A 17,981-nucleotide genomic window follows, 5' to 3' on the forward strand; every position below is an offset into this window, starting at 1 on the left:
ATTCTTAACTTCTTAGACTTCACAGTTACTTGGGGTAGCCATACTATCTCTATTTCTTTTGGAGCAGAAAGGGGCACATTTAAAATGGTCTTTGATTATAAGAATAATCAGAATAGGCATGTACAGAAAAAGTTCTAATGATGTGAATGAAGCTACCAATCTCATTACAAACCTTATGCACCTTTGTGTTTTTAGTCATTAGGTGCCTATCTTCTCTCCCCCTTTGTTTTAGCAATGGGACAGCAAGGCAGCAGCAAACGCCCAACGGTGGGCAAACAAGTGTGTTCTCAAACACAGTTCCTCACAGGATCGAAAAGTTGGTATGTAAATCAAATATTTGCTGAGTAGATGAACAAGTAAGATAATAAGGGGCCATTTTTGGATGTTGCATTAAGAAACCTTGTGGATAAATGTTGCTTCTAATGCTGTCTTTTTCAAGTTAAAGTCTCCCTGTGTGAGAGAAAGCTTCGAGAAGCACCACCTTATGCTCACTGTTCTGTCTTGTATAAAAACTGTCTCACACAATGTCATATTGGTGCCTCTTGACCATCTCATGAGTAAAGCAGGTCATATGTCATTTCTTTCTCTGTTTTAAAGAGTAAGGGACTCACTCTCAGCAGGAAAATAATTGCTAACAAGTGTTACATATGGGAAATTCAAAATTAGAATTTCAGACTTCTAACCCATTGCCCTTTTCATAGTGTGGAGCCTGTTTGTATTTTGAAAACTATTTATTTTTGAATTTATAAAATACGTTGAATTTTGTCAAACGGTTCTGAATTTTACTCAAAACATATTTACCATTAGCATCTTTTTAACTTTTGATGACAGGAAGTCAAATCTTTTGTGTGTTCTGGATGCTCTTACAAAGCATGCAATACTATATTAGACTCAAAAATAGCCTCAAAGACATGACCTCTACATTGAGGAACTTAAAAACAATAAGATATCATATGTATCGACAATTAAACAAAATATTTACTTGAAGCAGCAAGTGACAGATATAGGCAAGCCCAATTTGAAAATAGTAATTCACCTGTTTTGAAAGTAGGACTGTCACTGTTATTTTTGATTCTATAATTTAATGAAATTATTGAGAGGGATGACTTATATTCAGAGAAAGATTAGAATAACTGGTTTTGAAGATCCCAATCTACTGATAAAATTTCAGCGTTTTTCTTCCCTTCATAAGGAGCTATGCAAGAATAGTTTACACACCCTTTAAGTAGCATGTAGACATTACATTTCAAGCCATCCAAATGTAAATCTTAATTTCAAGGTTTGAAAAGTACATTGAAATGTTTGAGGGCTGCAAAGCACTTTTATCTAATTCTTTGAGGAGAAGTTGGCCTGCGACAGTATGTTTTGCCGATTAAAGGGAGACCCATAAACGTTGAAAACAGTGTCCCTCCTAATGTCATCTGCTTCATGCTTGGAACCCTTAAAGACTAAAAGTAAAATTGTTTCCAAAGTTTACACAAAATAAACATTTATTAAAGTTGCTATATATGAACAATTTCTGGTAAGTGTGGGTGAGAATAAGAGAAATACCATGAGTGGCTTTCTGCTTTCAGCAAGCTAACAATACACAGCTGAGAGCGCATGAGGCATACACTCATGAAGAATTCAATATGTAAATGAGTGACTTTAAGGGGAGTAGATATGAAAGAAAGAGGACTTCATCTACTCAAAATTTTGCATGTTGAACCAGCCTCAATGTGTTTGGCATATTTGGTTTCAATTCGGCTTACAGCTGATAAGGAACTTTCAACGATGGGCACTTGTTTGAAGATCAGGCACTCCATTGATAGATACAGATGATAGATAGATAGATAATAGATTCTCTCTCTCTCTCTCTCTCTCTCTCTCTCTCTCTCTCTCTCTCTTTCTCTCTCAGTATCAATCATTGCGTGCTTTATTGCTTTCCCCATGAATGGTCTGTTTTTTTTTCCCCTTAGGTAAAAGAAGCTGTGGTGAGAATCTCTTTATGTCAAGTCAGCCTAATTCATGGTCATATGCAATCCAAAAGTGGTTCGATGAGGGAAATGATTTTATCTATGGTATGGGACCAAAACAAAAGAATATAGTGGTTGGACATTATACCCAGGTGAGGAAAGAAAAGAAACACACACACACACACACACACACACGCACACACACAAAACTTTGCCATAAATGCCCTAAAGAGAAAGCTTCTCCAAATTTTGACTGATTCCAATGTTGAATCTGGGGGAAGATCTCCAGTAGGTAAAGAATAGTCTTCACATTTTGTGGGTATTTCAGCTGTGAGCCATCATTTTCAAAAGCATGCAGGCTTTTAATAGGAAAACTTACTCTGTATTTTTTGGGTAGTCTGAATGGATGAATATGCATGAAAATGTAATAGTTTTAAAGATTTTTACTTTAATTTAATAATTGAAGTATTTCCATAAGGTATATGAAATTGTGTGTTAGTAACATTCTTTTCCGTTTTTTTTATTTTCTATTATTTATTTTTTTATATTTCCTTCTCTAACGTACTCTCATATTTGCACTTATGGGCATGTAGGTTGTTTGGTACTCATCTTACCTTGTTGGATGTGGAATTGCCTATTGTCCCAAAGAACGAAGTCTGAAATACTTCTATGTTTGCCAATATTGTCCCAGGTAAGGAGATGCTTTCAAATTTGGTGTCAATGATGCCACTGCCAATTTAATATTTTAAAATTATCATGTAATAGACAACGCAGACTACAAAAGCACATTTCAGTGAAGGGGAGAGATAAATCTTTAGAAATATGTTCTAAATTTGAGACACAACCAACTTCTCAGAAAGAAGACCAATTTCTCACATTGAGTCTACTATTCGGAAGCTGTCTTCCATCATGATTAAAATGATTTGTCTTCCCTCTCAACTGCTTTTCCAGAGGCTCAGGGCTACTTCATGGGTGTATGTTGTGTGTAGTTCTCTAGACTTGGTACTGTCAGTTTTATATTAAATTCACATCTGGAAAGTGAAAGCTGGATGGTAAGGCCAGGAGTGAAGGTGAAATAGAAGATGGTAATGATTTCCTAGTGATTTCAGCCCCTTGTACTCAAATATTCCTACTCCTCCTCATCCAAAAATACCTGTAGTGTACCATTAAGAACTGATTAAATCTTGGGCCTCAAAGGGTTTTCAGGAAATTCCTGATATATTTCAAATTGTCAAGAAATGGTCATGTCTTAAGTATCCACTTCTTAGAATTTAACACAAAAATCTCTGAAAGAACTACCCATTAAAATCTTTTTTTAGCCCTAACCAGTTTGGCTCAGTGGATAGAGCTTCGGCCTGCGAACTGAAGGGTCCCAGGTTCGATTCTGGTCAAGGGCATGTACCTTGGCTGCTGGCACATCCCCAGTGGGGGGCGTGCAGGAGGCAGATAATAGATGTTTCTCGCTCATCAATGTTTCTAACTCTCTATCCCTCTCCCTTCCTCTCTGTAAAAAATCAATAAAATATATTTTTTTTAAAAATATTTTTTAATAGCTCTGGCCTGTGTGCTCAGTGGTTAGAATGTCTGACCAAACATGCAAGGGTCAAAGGCACGTGCCTGGGTTGCAGTTTTAATTGCCAGCCCTGGTCCAGATGCATGCAGGCTGCAATCAAGCCATGTGTCTCTCTCAAGTTGATGTTTCTCCCCCCCCACACCCCCTTCCACTCTCTCTAAAAATCAATGGAAAAAATTACCTCCAGTGAGGATTAACAACAAATATATCTTGATGTAGAGCAGAAAAATAACCCCTTCCTCCAGCAATATGTTTGAATTCTCCACAAAAATTCTGATGGATATATTGAAGATATATCCACAATATATAGGTTATTTTTGATGTTTGAAATTACTTGCCACTGGAGGGATAGATCGCTCCCCCCAAAACCAAGCTTTTGACATGATTTATTTTAAGACTGCAGATAAGCCAGGTGAGGTTGGGTTCCAGTCTGAGAAGTGTGACTGTCACAGTCATTTTCCTGCAAGCACTGGTTAGGGTTTAGTAGAAAGAATTGAAGGGTCCTAAGAGAATGCACCCAAACCAACTGCCTGGCTGTGAGAGTGGAGACATCTGGAGCCAGGCATCTGTAGTAAGGGTTGGAGTGAGTAGTAAGGAAAACAGGAGCAAGAAACACCTTGATATCTATTTCACTTTTTTTCCAGGTGCTCACACAGATACAGTTATATTCTGTGCAGAGAGCCTGAGATTCAGATGCATTGCCTTGGGACCTTGGACCCCTTGGTCCAGTTGACATTTTGACTCTGTTGTATTTTTAGATAACAGCCAATAGAGTAATCATCATCCATCAAGTGCAGGCTAGTCATGGTAACACCACTATACTCTGGAGATTGGTGTTAATGAAACCTTTTATTCTAACTAACATTCCCATGTTTGGTAAACATAAAATCTCACACACAAAACCTCTAGATGTTCAAAATCCACCCTAACACACCCACCTCCTCAAAAAAATGCTTGAAAATATCTCCATCCTGCAGCTAGAGGCCAAACATTATCTTGGAGCTTCACTTTCTCCAGTCCATATTATAGAAATGGTCAATAATTATAGTTACATTTTAAAATATAAAATTACATTTAATATTAAGCATTTTCCATTGTGCAACCTTCAGTTCATAGGAGCTTCTACAATATCTCAAGGGGAGAGGCTTTACCCTTAGCCAGCACCTCAGGGCGCACTGCTCAGCAATTTGACGATGTCTACTGAGAGAGGAAAGGTGTTGCCACATTAAAATATAGTCTCAAAACTTTAGACCTATTTATTCCATTTCATTTGCTCGGACTGTGAGATTATGGTCAAGGAATTGAGTGTATGTGTGAATTATTACTTACCTTGCATTGTTATCTGAGTATACAGTAGATATGCAATATTAGTTTTTCAGGTAACACAATGAAAAACATTGAGTAAATACTCAGCTATATAAGGTGATAGATGCTACCCTTGGAGCATGAACTACACTGAAAAAATGTTGTATTTCAAATTTCAGTGGTAATATTGTCGGCAGAAGCCTTACTCCCTACCTCAAAGGAACACCTTGTGCCAGCTGCCCTGATCACTGTGACAATGGATTATGCAGTAAGTCTGAAGTCATTAATTTACCAGTATAATTAAATAACCTGACATTTATTTTTAAAAATTCAGAAAGCTTCTGAATGGAGCCAATTTAAGCAATGCCTTCATACAGAAGACAATGATAAAATTAACCAACAGAGTGTGTTTAAGCAAACATCTAAAACCCTTCAGAATATACGTACTTTTCTCAATGGAAGCCTGTTATCATATGTAACCTAAAGAAATATCTACCAATGATGTATATTTGTGACTATGTTGAACCAATTACATTTTGGCATATCTGAACATGTTTCTGTGAAAATAATTTATTGTAATTAAATATGAATTTTCTTTTCATCAAGTTAATGCTATTATAGAAAAGGTGGCATTTTAAAAAGAAAGTATATACAAATATAAAGGTGTGAGACCACAGAATATAGCTCAGTCTAGACAGGCACACCAAATACTAGTATAGTCCCTTATATACCAAAGTATTAATCATATTAAATTTCTCATTTTCCTCATAGCATAGTTGGAATCATCAAGTTTAATTTAATAATCGTTTGCACTTTTGTTTTGCTAGTAACTTTTATGTACTTTAAATATGTCCATCAAATTTGCAGAAGCCTCAAAACTATTTCAGCAAAAAGAATAAAAATTAATGTTATATTATATCTCATTTCCAGTGTTGTTATGAATGGAGGTACAAAGAGGTTTTTTTTTAGTTGGATGTATTATTAGAATTATTATGAATAATACAGTTAACTCGTTTTTACCTCTCAAATGCTTTCACCTGACTAAACTGTAGCATCCTTTCTGAGTGAATGATATAGCCATAATTGGTTCAAAAACAAATAAAATCTTTACTGTATTTGAGCAAAATGAATGAAGAGATATGGGCAGTTTATGAGAGACAGGGAGAAGTAGAATAGCCAGTGTTTATTACCTGCACATGTTAAGCGCTGATAAAAAGTAGAAGGGGATGAGTTCAGGTAGATTCCTAGTTCTTGGTTTGAATTATTTAGTAGTGGGGACTGCCATGCCCCTGAGATTGGGTGAATTGATTTGGGAGTAGGGGAAATATACCAAAGAAATGCCAAACGTGTAGGTAGGATGATGAATTTAGTTTGAGATGTGTGGCCACCGAGGGACAACCAAGTGGAAATGTCCAATAATAATAGTAAAATTCTATTTTTATATTTTTTACTTTCACATCTCATAACAACTTCTTACTCCTGAAGAAAAGCTGGTGGCATTAAGTTTAGTGGCAACAGTGTCTAATATAATTTTCTGTGATGATGGAAATGGTCAATATTTGCACTGTCCTGTAAAGTAGTCCCTAGACACATTGGCTATTGCGCACTCAAACTGTAACTAGTATCACCGAGAACCTGAAATTTCAAAGTTATTTCATTTAAATTTAAACAACCACATGGCTAGTGGCTATACTTTTGGACAGTGCAGTTTCATAAAGATTTATTTAAATTCACTTCATCCTGTTTTCTGAGGGAGGAAAGCCAGTCATTTATTTTAGAAATATTTGGCATCAAATTAAAAAAATGATGCCTTAATCAGTGAATTTAACTAAGGGGCCTTATGTCCCTCAAGATAGGAAATGGCCATCAGAGCATAATGAATGATGCCAACTTGTTCATTCTATTTCCTCCTCCTCACTCACATAGAATTTATTGTTTGTGTTACTTACTGCTATGGAGGAAAATGATAATGAAGTGACTAATTTTTTTTTGCTTTTGTTCCAGCCAATGCTTGCGAGTATGACGATATGTATTCTAACTGTAAAGATTTGAAGAGCCAAATGGGCTGCGGAAATGATTTTGTCAAGACGAATTGCAAAGCCGCCTGCAATTGTTCAAAAAAAATTTATTAAATGCCCAGTATAGACTGATCATGGTTAAGTGGAAGGGAGCCACATCTACTTACACTTGACATTTATTAGCAAAGAAATCATATACATGTTAATTATAAATTTGATTCCAAATAGTTATATCTTTTTCTCCTGGCTCTGCTTTTTACTTTAGAGAAATGTCTTTCATCCAAAGGAGAGTTCACATGTGTGGTCTTTAATTCCTCCTTTGCCATTCACCCTTCTCACTCATCTAGCGTCCATCCCTATAATTAAATTAAATTGTTTTTCCTCCTAAGGAGAACCCAACCTTCATTTTGCCAAAAGCAATGAAGTCTTCTGATTCTTCATCTGTATAAATTGTACAGTAGGGTATGACCACACCCTCTTTTTTTAAACCTCTCTTCTCTTAGACATACCTTCCTTAATGAAGAACTTAATATCATATACATAAATACTCTTTCCTCCAGGAGGTAGAAGTTAGTTTCCTCTCTTTTGAGCCTGGGCTGACCTTAGTGACTCATTTCCAAAGAGTCAAGTAGGGAAGGGAGCTATAATAATTTCACAGTAGAGAAATCTGGCAAATGCCACTTTAACTAAGTAATCACAGCAGCAGCATCTGTAATAAGTGGACTCATGTACCCTTCATCTGATGTGATTAGAAAGGCATCTCACTTCTGTGGTATTCTTTCTAAAATCTTGTAACCCAAATCTCATCATGAGATAAAACAGGCAAATTTAAATGGAGGGACATTCTACAAAATACCCCTGATCATGACTCCTCCAAACTATTAAAATCATGAGCAGTAAGGAAGTTCAGAGAAACCTTTACAGACCAGATTGACTAAACAAACATGAGCACTAAATACAACATGGCATTTTGGATTGGATCCTGGAAGAGAAAAAGATCATTAAGGAGAAAATGGTGAAATCTGAATAGACTCTGTAGTTTTTTTTAATAGTAATGATGATTTCTTAGTCTTTCCAAATGTACCAAGATAATGTAAAGTGATAACATTACAGGGAATTGAAACTGGATTTAGAGTATATGGAAAATCTCTGTAATATTTTAGCAACATTTCTGTAAATCTAAAAAGACTCCAAAATAGCCCTTGTGTTGCTTAGTGGATAGAGTGTTGGCCTGTACACCAAAGGGTTCCAGGTTTTATTCTGATTAAGGGCATGTATATGGGTTGCATATTTGATCCCTAGCCTGTGTGGGAGGCAACCAATCTCCCTCTCTCTCTCTCTCTCTCTCTCTCTCTCTCTCTCTCTCCCCCTTCCTAACCTCCCTCTCTCTCACTCACTCTAAAAATCAATGGGGAAATATATCCTTGGCTGGTGACTAACAAAAAATAATAAAATAAAATAAAATGACTCCAAAATAAAAAATGCATTGTAAAAGAAAAATGAAAATCTCTTTTTCTTGGCTCCATGACACTTCATACTTGTTCTCTAGATTATCTGGTTATTCTTTCTCAGGCTCCCCTTCCCCCCACCCCCCACTACCACCAAATTTGAAGTCCTCACTTCCACTGCTAAATGTTTGTTTTCAAGAACTTTTAGATAATTCAAATGATTGGATTGTCAAATCAAACTCAGCTGCTTATCCAGGGTCTAGGATCACTAATCATTTCAAGGATATCAGCCACGAGGCAGAGGCAAAGGCAAAACAGGGATAGGTCCAAGACCACCAATGTAGCTTCCAGATGGTGTTTCTGCAACACATTTCCTAACCTCAACAGTGATAAACTTCCTAATTTGTCTACTTTCAAAACCTCCCCATAGAGCTCTCAAGTACTGAAGATAATGTTTATGCTCAAATTGATGAGCAAGAAGGTAAATCATTTTTCTCTACTTTGCTATCTAATTTCACTTTATCTCATTCTCCTTTATTTTTTTAAAATATATTTTATTGATTTTTTACAGAGAGGAAGGGAGAGGGATAGAGAATTAGAAACGTAAATGAGAGAGAAACATCAACTAGCTGCCTCCTGCATACCCGCCACCGGGGATGTGTCTGCAACCAAGGTACATGCCCTTGACTGGAATCGAACCTGGGACCTTTCAGCCCACGGGCTAATGGTCTATCCACTGAGCCAAACTGGTCAGGGCTTCTCCTTTATTTTTTATGCTCCTATGACCTCATCAAATTATCTCAAGCTTCTCAAGATTTGTCTTAGCTTGGGGCATTTGTGTTTGCCATTAGCGCTGTCTGGGAGAATCATCCCTCTATTGGTTGCTAGAATAGTTTCTTCACATTGAATGTCATTGCATCCAAGACATTCCTTTGAGTAAATAATCTGAGGGACATCCCCTCATAGCTCCCTACACTTTCTTTCACAACAATAATTACAATGTGTAATAATCCATTCCTGCATTCAACAAATATTTATTGGAAACAATTATGACTCAAGTATTTATTTAGTTCCTTTGAAAATAGTGATTAACAGAACAGACCAAGTTCAGAACTTCATGGAGTTTACACTATAATAGGGCAGAAAGAAAACAACGTATTTGCAAATAAATCCTAATATAGGAAGTGATAAGTGTTATAAACTAAAATGGGCAAGAGAATGAAGAAAAATGAGGACAGGCTGGGAGGGGAAAATATTTATTTAAATATGATAGGTAAATATTCTCTGAGGTGATGACAATGGATTACAGCCACAATAGGAAAGAGAAAACAACCAATAACAATGACTAATCAAGAAACTTTCAGGCAAAGTTGTTGAGGTAGTAATGAACTTGGTATATTTAAGGAAAGGCAAGAAGGCCAGAATGGCTGGAGCACAGTGAGCAAGGTAAAGATAATTTTAAAAAGGGGTCAAAGAGCCCTAACTGGTTTGGCTCAGTGGATAGGTCATCTGCCTGAACTGAAGGGTCCCAGGTTCAATTCTGGTCAAGGGCACACGTCTGGGTTGTGGGCTCAGTCCCCAGTAGTGGGCATGCTGGAGGCAGCCAACCAATGATTCTCTCGTCATTGATGTTTCTACCTTTCTATCTCTCTCCCTTCCTCTCTGAAATCAATAAAAATATATTTTAAATAAATAAATAAGGCGTCAAAGATTAGGTACAAACTTAGTCACAAACTTACCTGCCATTCAGGGCAGGTAAAGAACTGTGATATTATTATAAGTAAACAATGAGATATAAATTGTAAGAGGACAAAATGAAGCAAAAATCTGGAAAACAAGATAAATATTTCCCAACTCAAGCTAATATTACCATTTGCCAAAGCCAAACATCACAAGAAAACTACAGTCTTTATCCCTCATGGGCATAGATGCAACCTATAAAAAGGATCGTACACCATGGCAAAGTAAGGTTGTCCAAGTATAAAAGGCTGTTCCAACATTCACAATCAACTAATGTTATATACCATATTAATAAAATAAAGACACGATCATCAGAAATGATGTAAAAAATGCAGTGCCTTTCATAAAAACAATGTTCAGAAGACTGGAAATAGAAGGTAACTTTCCCATCTTAATAAGGAACATCTAACAAAATCCTCCAGCTGACATTATACTTAGTGATTGACTGAGTGCTTTCTGGCTATATTACTTTGTAGGTGAGTACACCATTGTAGTACTTTTCAATCTGGAATCCACCATCAGGAATAAGGTGAGGATGTCAGCTTGCACCACTTTGCTCACATTTTAAGCTTACAGCCAACGCAATAAAATAAAGAAAAAAAATAATTTAGAGGCATATAGATTAGAAAGGTAGAAACAGTCTTTACTTGCAGATTAAAATGACCTTTCCTGATGTTTCTGCCTCTAATAGAACTCATAAGCTAAAATAACTCATAAGCAAGTTTAGCACGGTCCTGAGATTACAAGGTGGAACAGGGAGCACCTTACAAATAAAGCACCAGGGTAAGAAACATAGCGGGCTTCTCATCAGAACCCATGCAAGAACCCACTTCTTCCAACTCTCAGGCACCTAGGACACTGCTCCTTTCGGCTCAGCACGCGGCCAGCGCCGGATTTTGTGTAAGTACCTAGAGGTAACTGCACTGCCCCCATCAATAATGAGGATGTACTTTTCAGGTGCTCACCAACACGAGTCAACTCTCAACCTACAAGGTTTCTTTATTCTAGATTTGCCCTCCATAGCAAACTCATCAACACTGCTTTTTAAAAACAAAACAAAAAACAAAAACAACTCTTCACACCCCAACCTTTTGTTCTATTTCTACTGCTTTAAAGTTAATACGATAAATTGTGACCACACTCATATTTTTTCCATCACCAATCTCTCAGCTCTGCAAATCACCCGCACAGTGCGATCAGGTAGCTTTCATGAAATAATATTTGGTCGTGTAATTTCCCTTCTCTCTAAACATCAGTAAAATTACTTCCCCATGTTATACAAGGAGGCAAATCTCCTTAGACTTCTCTACAAAGCTCCCCCCGCCCATTTTCTACAGCCTAACATTCTGACGTACATATGCCTTAATGATACGCTGATTTGTTTCTGCTCTTCATACCAAGCATACAAAACTTGTCTTCCTTCCTGATCAAATCAGATACATTTTCAGAGAGGTTCAAATGAAACCCTACCATCTAGTTTTTACCCAGATGATAGCAACTGAAAGAACTTCCAATTGCTGCATATATTTCCTGTTTCAACTACTTAGCACTAAACTGCACTACCTGGTAATGTTCATACGTATTTATCTTTCCCACAACACTATACACCTTAAAGAAAAGAGATGGCATGTCCTTTTCTCTGAATTCTCTAAGGATCTAAGCCAGGCTAATATTAAGTCACTGAACTAATATTTGCAAACTGCCACCTATCTAGTATTGTGCTAAGCTTTGGAATTATACCAATAATCAAGAGAGACATAGTCAATACAGGGGGTGGGCAAAAGTAGGTTTATAGTTATGAGTACATGAAAGTTTGTTCTCATATTATTATTTATTAATTATTACATTATTTTCTATATGGACAACTATACCCCTACTTTTGCCCACCCCTATATATATTTCCCAGACAATATCTATCACTACAATATTCAAATTGCTCTCATTATGATGTTCTCCATGAGGACAAATAGTAATCATGGAGACATGGTGCCTCCAAGAATAAAAAAAATAGGACATTCACAGTAAATTATAGCATATTATAGGATAACAATGAATTGTTTTGCACTATAAAAAGAACACATGTACCAAATAATTCTATTTCTAAAAAGTGAGCAGCAATTTTGTGGCTATGTGTTACAGGGTAGTGAGAAGCTAGAAAAATTTTTAAGCAAGTGGAATAGGAAACTAAGTCAAGAAAATTGAACAAGGCCAAACAATATAGGGAGCTTGAAGCTAGCTTGTAAATAACAAGCCATTATCTTCCCCAACTAAGGACACTTGAGAGCAAATACCCCTTCCCACAACTGCAAGAATCCAGAAGAGAGGGGGAAGGGGAGGGGGAGAAAAGGGGATTTTTTTATTGTTTAAAGTTTTACATATGTCTCCTTTCCCCCCAATTGACCCCCCCCCCCCATCCCAGCCATTTCCACCCTGGGCAAGCCCCCACCGCCCCAGGGTCTGTGTCCATTGGTTATGTTAATATGCATGCATACAAGTCCTTTAGTTGCTCTGTAACCCCTTCTCCCCTACCATTTGTCTCTGGATCTATTCTTGTTCATCAAATTATGTTGATCATTATATCCAATATGAGTGAGATCATGTGATATTTATCTTTCTCCAACTGGCTTATTGGAGAAGGGAATTTTTTAATGCCTCTTCCCCCAAACAAAGGAAGGAAAGAAGGAGTACTACAATGGGGGGATAAGGACACATTTGTAATATCTTAAGCAATAAAGGAAAAAAAAAATCTGTCTCACTAACAAAGAAGTCAGTCGTTTTGGAAAAGGAAAAACAAAAGGGGGGCAGTTTATTTCACTCCATGAACAGTGAAGATAGCAAAGTCCCTGGGCTTTTAAAGATACAATTGCCAGGTGTTTCTCATAAATACTGGCAAAGTAAAAGAGCTAACCAGGCCCTAATGGTTTGGCTCAGCAGATAGAGCGTCAGCCTGCGGACTCAAGGGTCCCAGGTTCGATTCTGGTCGAGGGCATGTACCTTGGTTGCGGGCATATGGAGGCAGCTAATTGATGTTTCTCTCTCATTAATGTTTCTAACTCTCTATCCCTCTCCCTTCCTCTCTGTAAAAAATCAATGAAATGTATTTTTAAAAAAAGAGTTAACCAGTACCAAGATATCTAGCAGATAAATTTTAAAATCTATAGTCAGAAAAGTATATAAGGCACACCCTCCCCACCCTGCCCCACCACGCTCACTCCTCAAATTAGCCCTGAGAGCCCATCCCCACTTCAAGCTAGATGATAGATTTCTTGCCTTGCTCTTTACTCCATTTGCATGGTTTACTTGCTTAATAGATTTGTTTTAACACAATGCAATTCTCTGGAATTACTCATTTGAATTGATTCCTATGAGCATGACAAGAATCAAGTGGGCTGGCCCAGGGGGTTATCGAGTAATGCCTCTCTGGTGCCTGTGAGAGGCGCCTGTAACCTAAGTATCCGAAATGTTAAATTAATAATCGAAGCAAGATTTGTCCAAAACATAAATATAGACGTGAGGAAGATCTGGGAATGGATTTATAAACACTTAGAAAAACCCTCTGTCAGGAGTATCCTTTGATTTAATGTAACCATAAGAGTAAAGCAATATAAGATGACTTGTAAATCCCAAGACTTTTAAGCCAGTTGTAATTGAACTGAAATAGCAGAGAAGAACTAAAATAATGTCTGTGCAGTTATCACTTGGAATTTTAACATTGCAAAGGGAAAGTGGCACTCAGCACCATGAAACAAGGCCCTCTTGTTGCAGTTGAGCCTATGTGAGTTTCAAAGGGCTGGGGAGAAATTTCAAGCCTCTCTTCAGGGGCACAGAGAGCTAGCAGGTGATGGCTGATAATCCTTGGTTTGACATCTTTAGACCCAACATATCCTCTAAGTAATATATTAACTCATTCCTTTAAATCTTGAAAACAACTGAGCATAGCAGAAAATGTATCTATTAACCATCTGCCCTCGTGTGAAGAGAGGCAACACAGTTTCAAACCACGCCCATTATACCTGCTGACCTTGGAAGCCATCAGCCTTCCATCAGGAATTCTGGGCATTTTCCTAAGACTCAGTCCTGTGTTCCTGTGACTGTCTTTGAATTTCCTGACAACAAAAAAAGGTGCGGAAAGAATAAAGCAGGACACGGACATAGAGTGTTTATGAGCAAACCCGCAAAATGCCAACTTGACCTATGTAACCCTGAGCTCACTGTTCCCATCACGCTGGTATCGCACTGAAAACTTAGGTATCAGTAGACTTTTCCAGTCTGTTCTTTAAATTCTGGCCCGCGCTGACTCAGGGGATCTTGTCTGTAAAGGGACGCCTGCTTTTCAGCCAGCCCTGGGCATTTTAAATCCTGCTAAATCGCCATCCTCTTTGTACTGTCCGGTGTGTGAGCAGACATGTACCTTCCTCATCATGGTAGTGAGAGAAAAGCAGATCTCTGCTGTTGATAAGGGAGAATGTGTAGGATTTTCTCCAGGCGAGCCCTGGAGGGAGCTGAGGGGGGAGTTGGGGGAAGAACCCGGTTAGCCTGACTGTGCTGCGGCACAAAGCCCTGTGACGTGGCGCCCACGTGGCTGACCGGCCGTTTCACGGCACAGCAGCCGTCGGAGGGGCCAGTTGCAGCCCGTCCCTGGCTCTGGCCCTGAAGCAGGAAGATCTGGGCCCAGGAGCCAGGGTAGGAAGTAGAACAGGCTGGGAAATTGGAAATGACCAGGGCGGGGGAGGTGGGGTAAAGACAGGGGAGAGGACGATCTGTGATGTGAGGGGTCTTGTGACCTTAGTACTCTGTCCCTCTGGTACCCATCCTTGGCTGACTCAGTGCGCCGGGCAGAGTGTTTCTCGGTGTGGCTTAGTGCCCATTCGCCAGAGGCTTTCAATGCGCGTGTCTACGTGAGTCCTATTGAAACTCTTCGTCTATCTTAACGATAAATCATTCTATTCACACGGTGCGCTCTGAGTCATAGCCGAAGCCTAAAGTCATTTCTAAATCTGGCCTTCCACAAGTCAACTCGAGAAGTTCCGCTTCTTATGTTTTGAGTGCAGTTATTAGAAACTATGTATTATCACAGACAAGTAGAATTGTGGTTGTTCAATCTTCTGGGCTTTATATCATCTCCTGGCTTCCAAGAAATGACATGAAGAGAAGTATAGGTGTGACCAAAATCTATGTTGTAAATGCTCTCATTATGTGGGTGTCTACTTACAGAGTTTATCTTCTAAAGAGCATACGGGTTACAGGCCTAGATGAGGAGTTGTGAATCTTGAAACTATGTTGTGATATTCCAAGGATGTCAGGTGTGTGAGCAGACATTTACTTTTTAGTATTTGAATAAAATACAAGAATGTCAAAACAGTTTGATCTTAGAAGGCAATTATGGTCTTAACGATGAGACCAAATTAATATTAGAGAACAATACTAAACAGTTGTGTCGATGAGTTTGGAGATGAGTGCTTCTACCGAGTCTCCATATCTTTATGTTAAATGCCCTCTTTTGCCCTGTTTCAGGATTATGGAACCATACACCATGCTCTTCCTGTAGACACCCCAGCAGAACCCTGATATCCTGGTTTTAAAACATCTGCAACAAAGGGCACAGTACTTTTCTATTAGTAAGTAGTGGGGGAAGGAGGGAATGGCAGCCAATCTTTCAACTATGTATGCATGTGGGTTTAAAGGAATAAAAAAATGATCATTTTTCTTTCTGTAAGAATCGTCTCAGGCTGATGTAAAGGATAAATTATTGGTTGTACACAAAATGCTAAATCAAGGCCCGGGGAGGAAAAAGGGGAGCTAAGTACAGGCTGGTCATGATTTTATACTAAGGATAGTTCACTGAGTATGTAATAAAAGGAGCAAGATAAACGCACTTTGAATTTTCTTTCTTTGAAAATAACTATTTTATGGAAAGGTGATTGAGTTTATAATACCAAATATTAACATGGGTTTCCATTTTGTTAATGCAGGTTACTTAATCTTGTATTCTCTTTTTAGTAGTTATTCAAAATAAATACCGAACTTTGAACATAATGTTAAAAACACTAGTTACTGAATGAATTTATTAATGTATTTGTTTTCAAGTGGCAATACCCAGTGATTACCCACCTGGCATCCTGGTTATGTCACTCCTGAGTGCCTCCTATGGGCCAAGTAGTTTCAGAGAGGAGGGTGGGATTGGGGGATAGATGAGGGGCTCACTGTTAAATATTGTACAAGGTGCAGTGGCAGCACAATGAAAGTACTTGTCATTCACCACTTCAAAGTAACAACAGTAGAGTAGACAGTTTATCTTGCCTGTGTTGGCCATCTCTCTACCCACTGTGTTATTAGCCAAGTTACAAAAGTAGAGTAAGAAACTAATTTTGAAAATACCCCTAAATATGTGTTCAGAACCTTAAGAGAGAGCTGCATGACTTCGATTGATAACTAAATGGGGGTAAGGAAGAATGTGTGGCCCATTTCAGATAATGCTGCTCTTAAAAACCTATTCACTAACTTAAAGAGTGTTTAGAAATGAATGATTGTGAATAACCATGTAAATAGCATTAACCTTTCAATCTTAAATGTATCTATATAAAATACGAAGAAACTTACAACATAGATACAGTGGGCCTATTATGGAACTATGTAATCAATGAATGTGAACATCTGGCCACTAAGTTCTGTATTTTAACTGAAATTTGAAGAACTTATGAAAGATAATTCTTCATTAAGAATCTTTGGTTAATGGATTCATGGTGTGGTGGTTCAGGTATGGCATGTGATGGTAATTTTTTAGTCATGGATGTAAAATCTACATAATTTAGTGCTTAAAGGGTTAATCAGCAGATTATGTAATTAATGTCACAGTAAGTTATAGTTTGCCAGTAGCTCTAAACCATGCTAACCGGATGCTTCCCCTCTAATTTGTATTTAACTTCATTTGAGATAGTACCTTCAACTCAGATATTTGGCTCTCCAGTGAAGGCATACATATCTAAAGGTGATCTGAATCTTCTCTCCCTAGAAAACTAGAAACTTTTTTGATGGTTGTAAAAGATAATGACCTATGAAGGTTTCATGTTTCTTGAATTTTACTTTCTTCACTTGTCCAACAGTGGCCAGTTTGTAATATTTATATAGTTATACACTGTGCCTTAAATTTTTAGATTTTTATTTATGCAAACTATAAAATCCCCCATACATGCAAAAAAAAATAAATACAGGTATTAGAAACACTTTTGAAGTTAGAAGTTTAATCAAACAACATGCATTTATGGAAGCTCTTAGGAGCCCAGAACACTACCATACAGTATAAAGGATAACAATGAAAATATTGATAATTTCCATTTATTGAGTATTCTATGCCAAGCATTATATTAAGGTATTTTATGCCTTTCAGTTTTCAAAGCAAATAGATGATAAGATAATCCACATTTTACAGAAGAGAAAACTGAATTTCCAAGAGGGTTTCCCAGCACTGATGTTTTTAAAAACTATATTCGCAACCAATAAGCTATAGAAAGTTGTTAACTAGGAAGTCAATGTCACAGAAAGCTGAGCCACAGCAGTTCAGCCACAAAGTAGGATTGAAATTACCTTTGAAGTGATTAACTTGTCTTGAGTGGTTATAAATATACTAGGTCAAAAGGGCAGCATCCAAATATTAGGGTGCCTGAGAAGAGAAGGCTGGGTAGGGAAGAAGGGCATGCTTTACTCAGATTAAAAGCTACATAGGAATCAATGTCAAAAACAATGTCAGACAACTGGCAATGAAATTTTAAGCTATTGGTGTAAAAAATTCTGTTTCAAAAATTTATTGACTTAGATTTACTGGAGCCACCAGAATTTGCTGAAACACAAGTAGGTGAAATATATATGGTGCTCTGACCTTCTCTTCACCTCCCTTCTTCTACCAGGTAAAGCAGATACTGCATCCTGCTCTGAGGACCAACAG

At 37.7% G+C, this 17,981-nt stretch overlaps 1 protein-coding gene and 1 long non-coding RNA gene across 3 annotated transcripts in view; both read left to right on the forward strand.

Annotated features, from left to right (window-relative positions):
* Positions 1-7,136, forward strand: part of LOC102761035 (cysteine-rich secretory protein 3) — a 21,649-nt gene extending 14,513 nt beyond the window's left edge. For both annotated transcript variants that reach the window (XM_006765712.2, XM_015565313.1), the window contains exons 4-8: positions 233-320; positions 1,959-2,107; positions 2,549-2,646; positions 5,013-5,101; positions 6,838-7,136. In XM_006765712.2, coding sequence (XP_006765775.1) covers positions 233-320; positions 1,959-2,107; positions 2,549-2,646; positions 5,013-5,101; positions 6,838-6,965 — 552 coding nt within the window. In that variant the 3' untranslated portion in view covers positions 6,966-7,136. The remainder of the gene's footprint in view (positions 1-232; positions 321-1,958; positions 2,108-2,548; positions 2,647-5,012; positions 5,102-6,837) is intronic.
* Positions 7,137-14,644: 7,508 nt separating this feature from the next.
* Positions 14,645-17,981, forward strand: LOC107183403. The gene is made up of 3 exons (XR_001514198.1): positions 14,645-14,722; positions 15,554-15,657; positions 17,944-17,981. It is a non-coding gene; the product is annotated as an uncharacterized LOC107183403 (long non-coding RNA).

Source organism: Myotis davidii, unplaced genomic scaffold (genome assembly GCF_000327345.1).
Source record: "Myotis davidii unplaced genomic scaffold, ASM32734v1 scaffold240, whole genome shotgun sequence".
NCBI lineage: Eukaryota > Metazoa > Chordata > Mammalia > Chiroptera > Vespertilionidae > Myotis > Myotis davidii.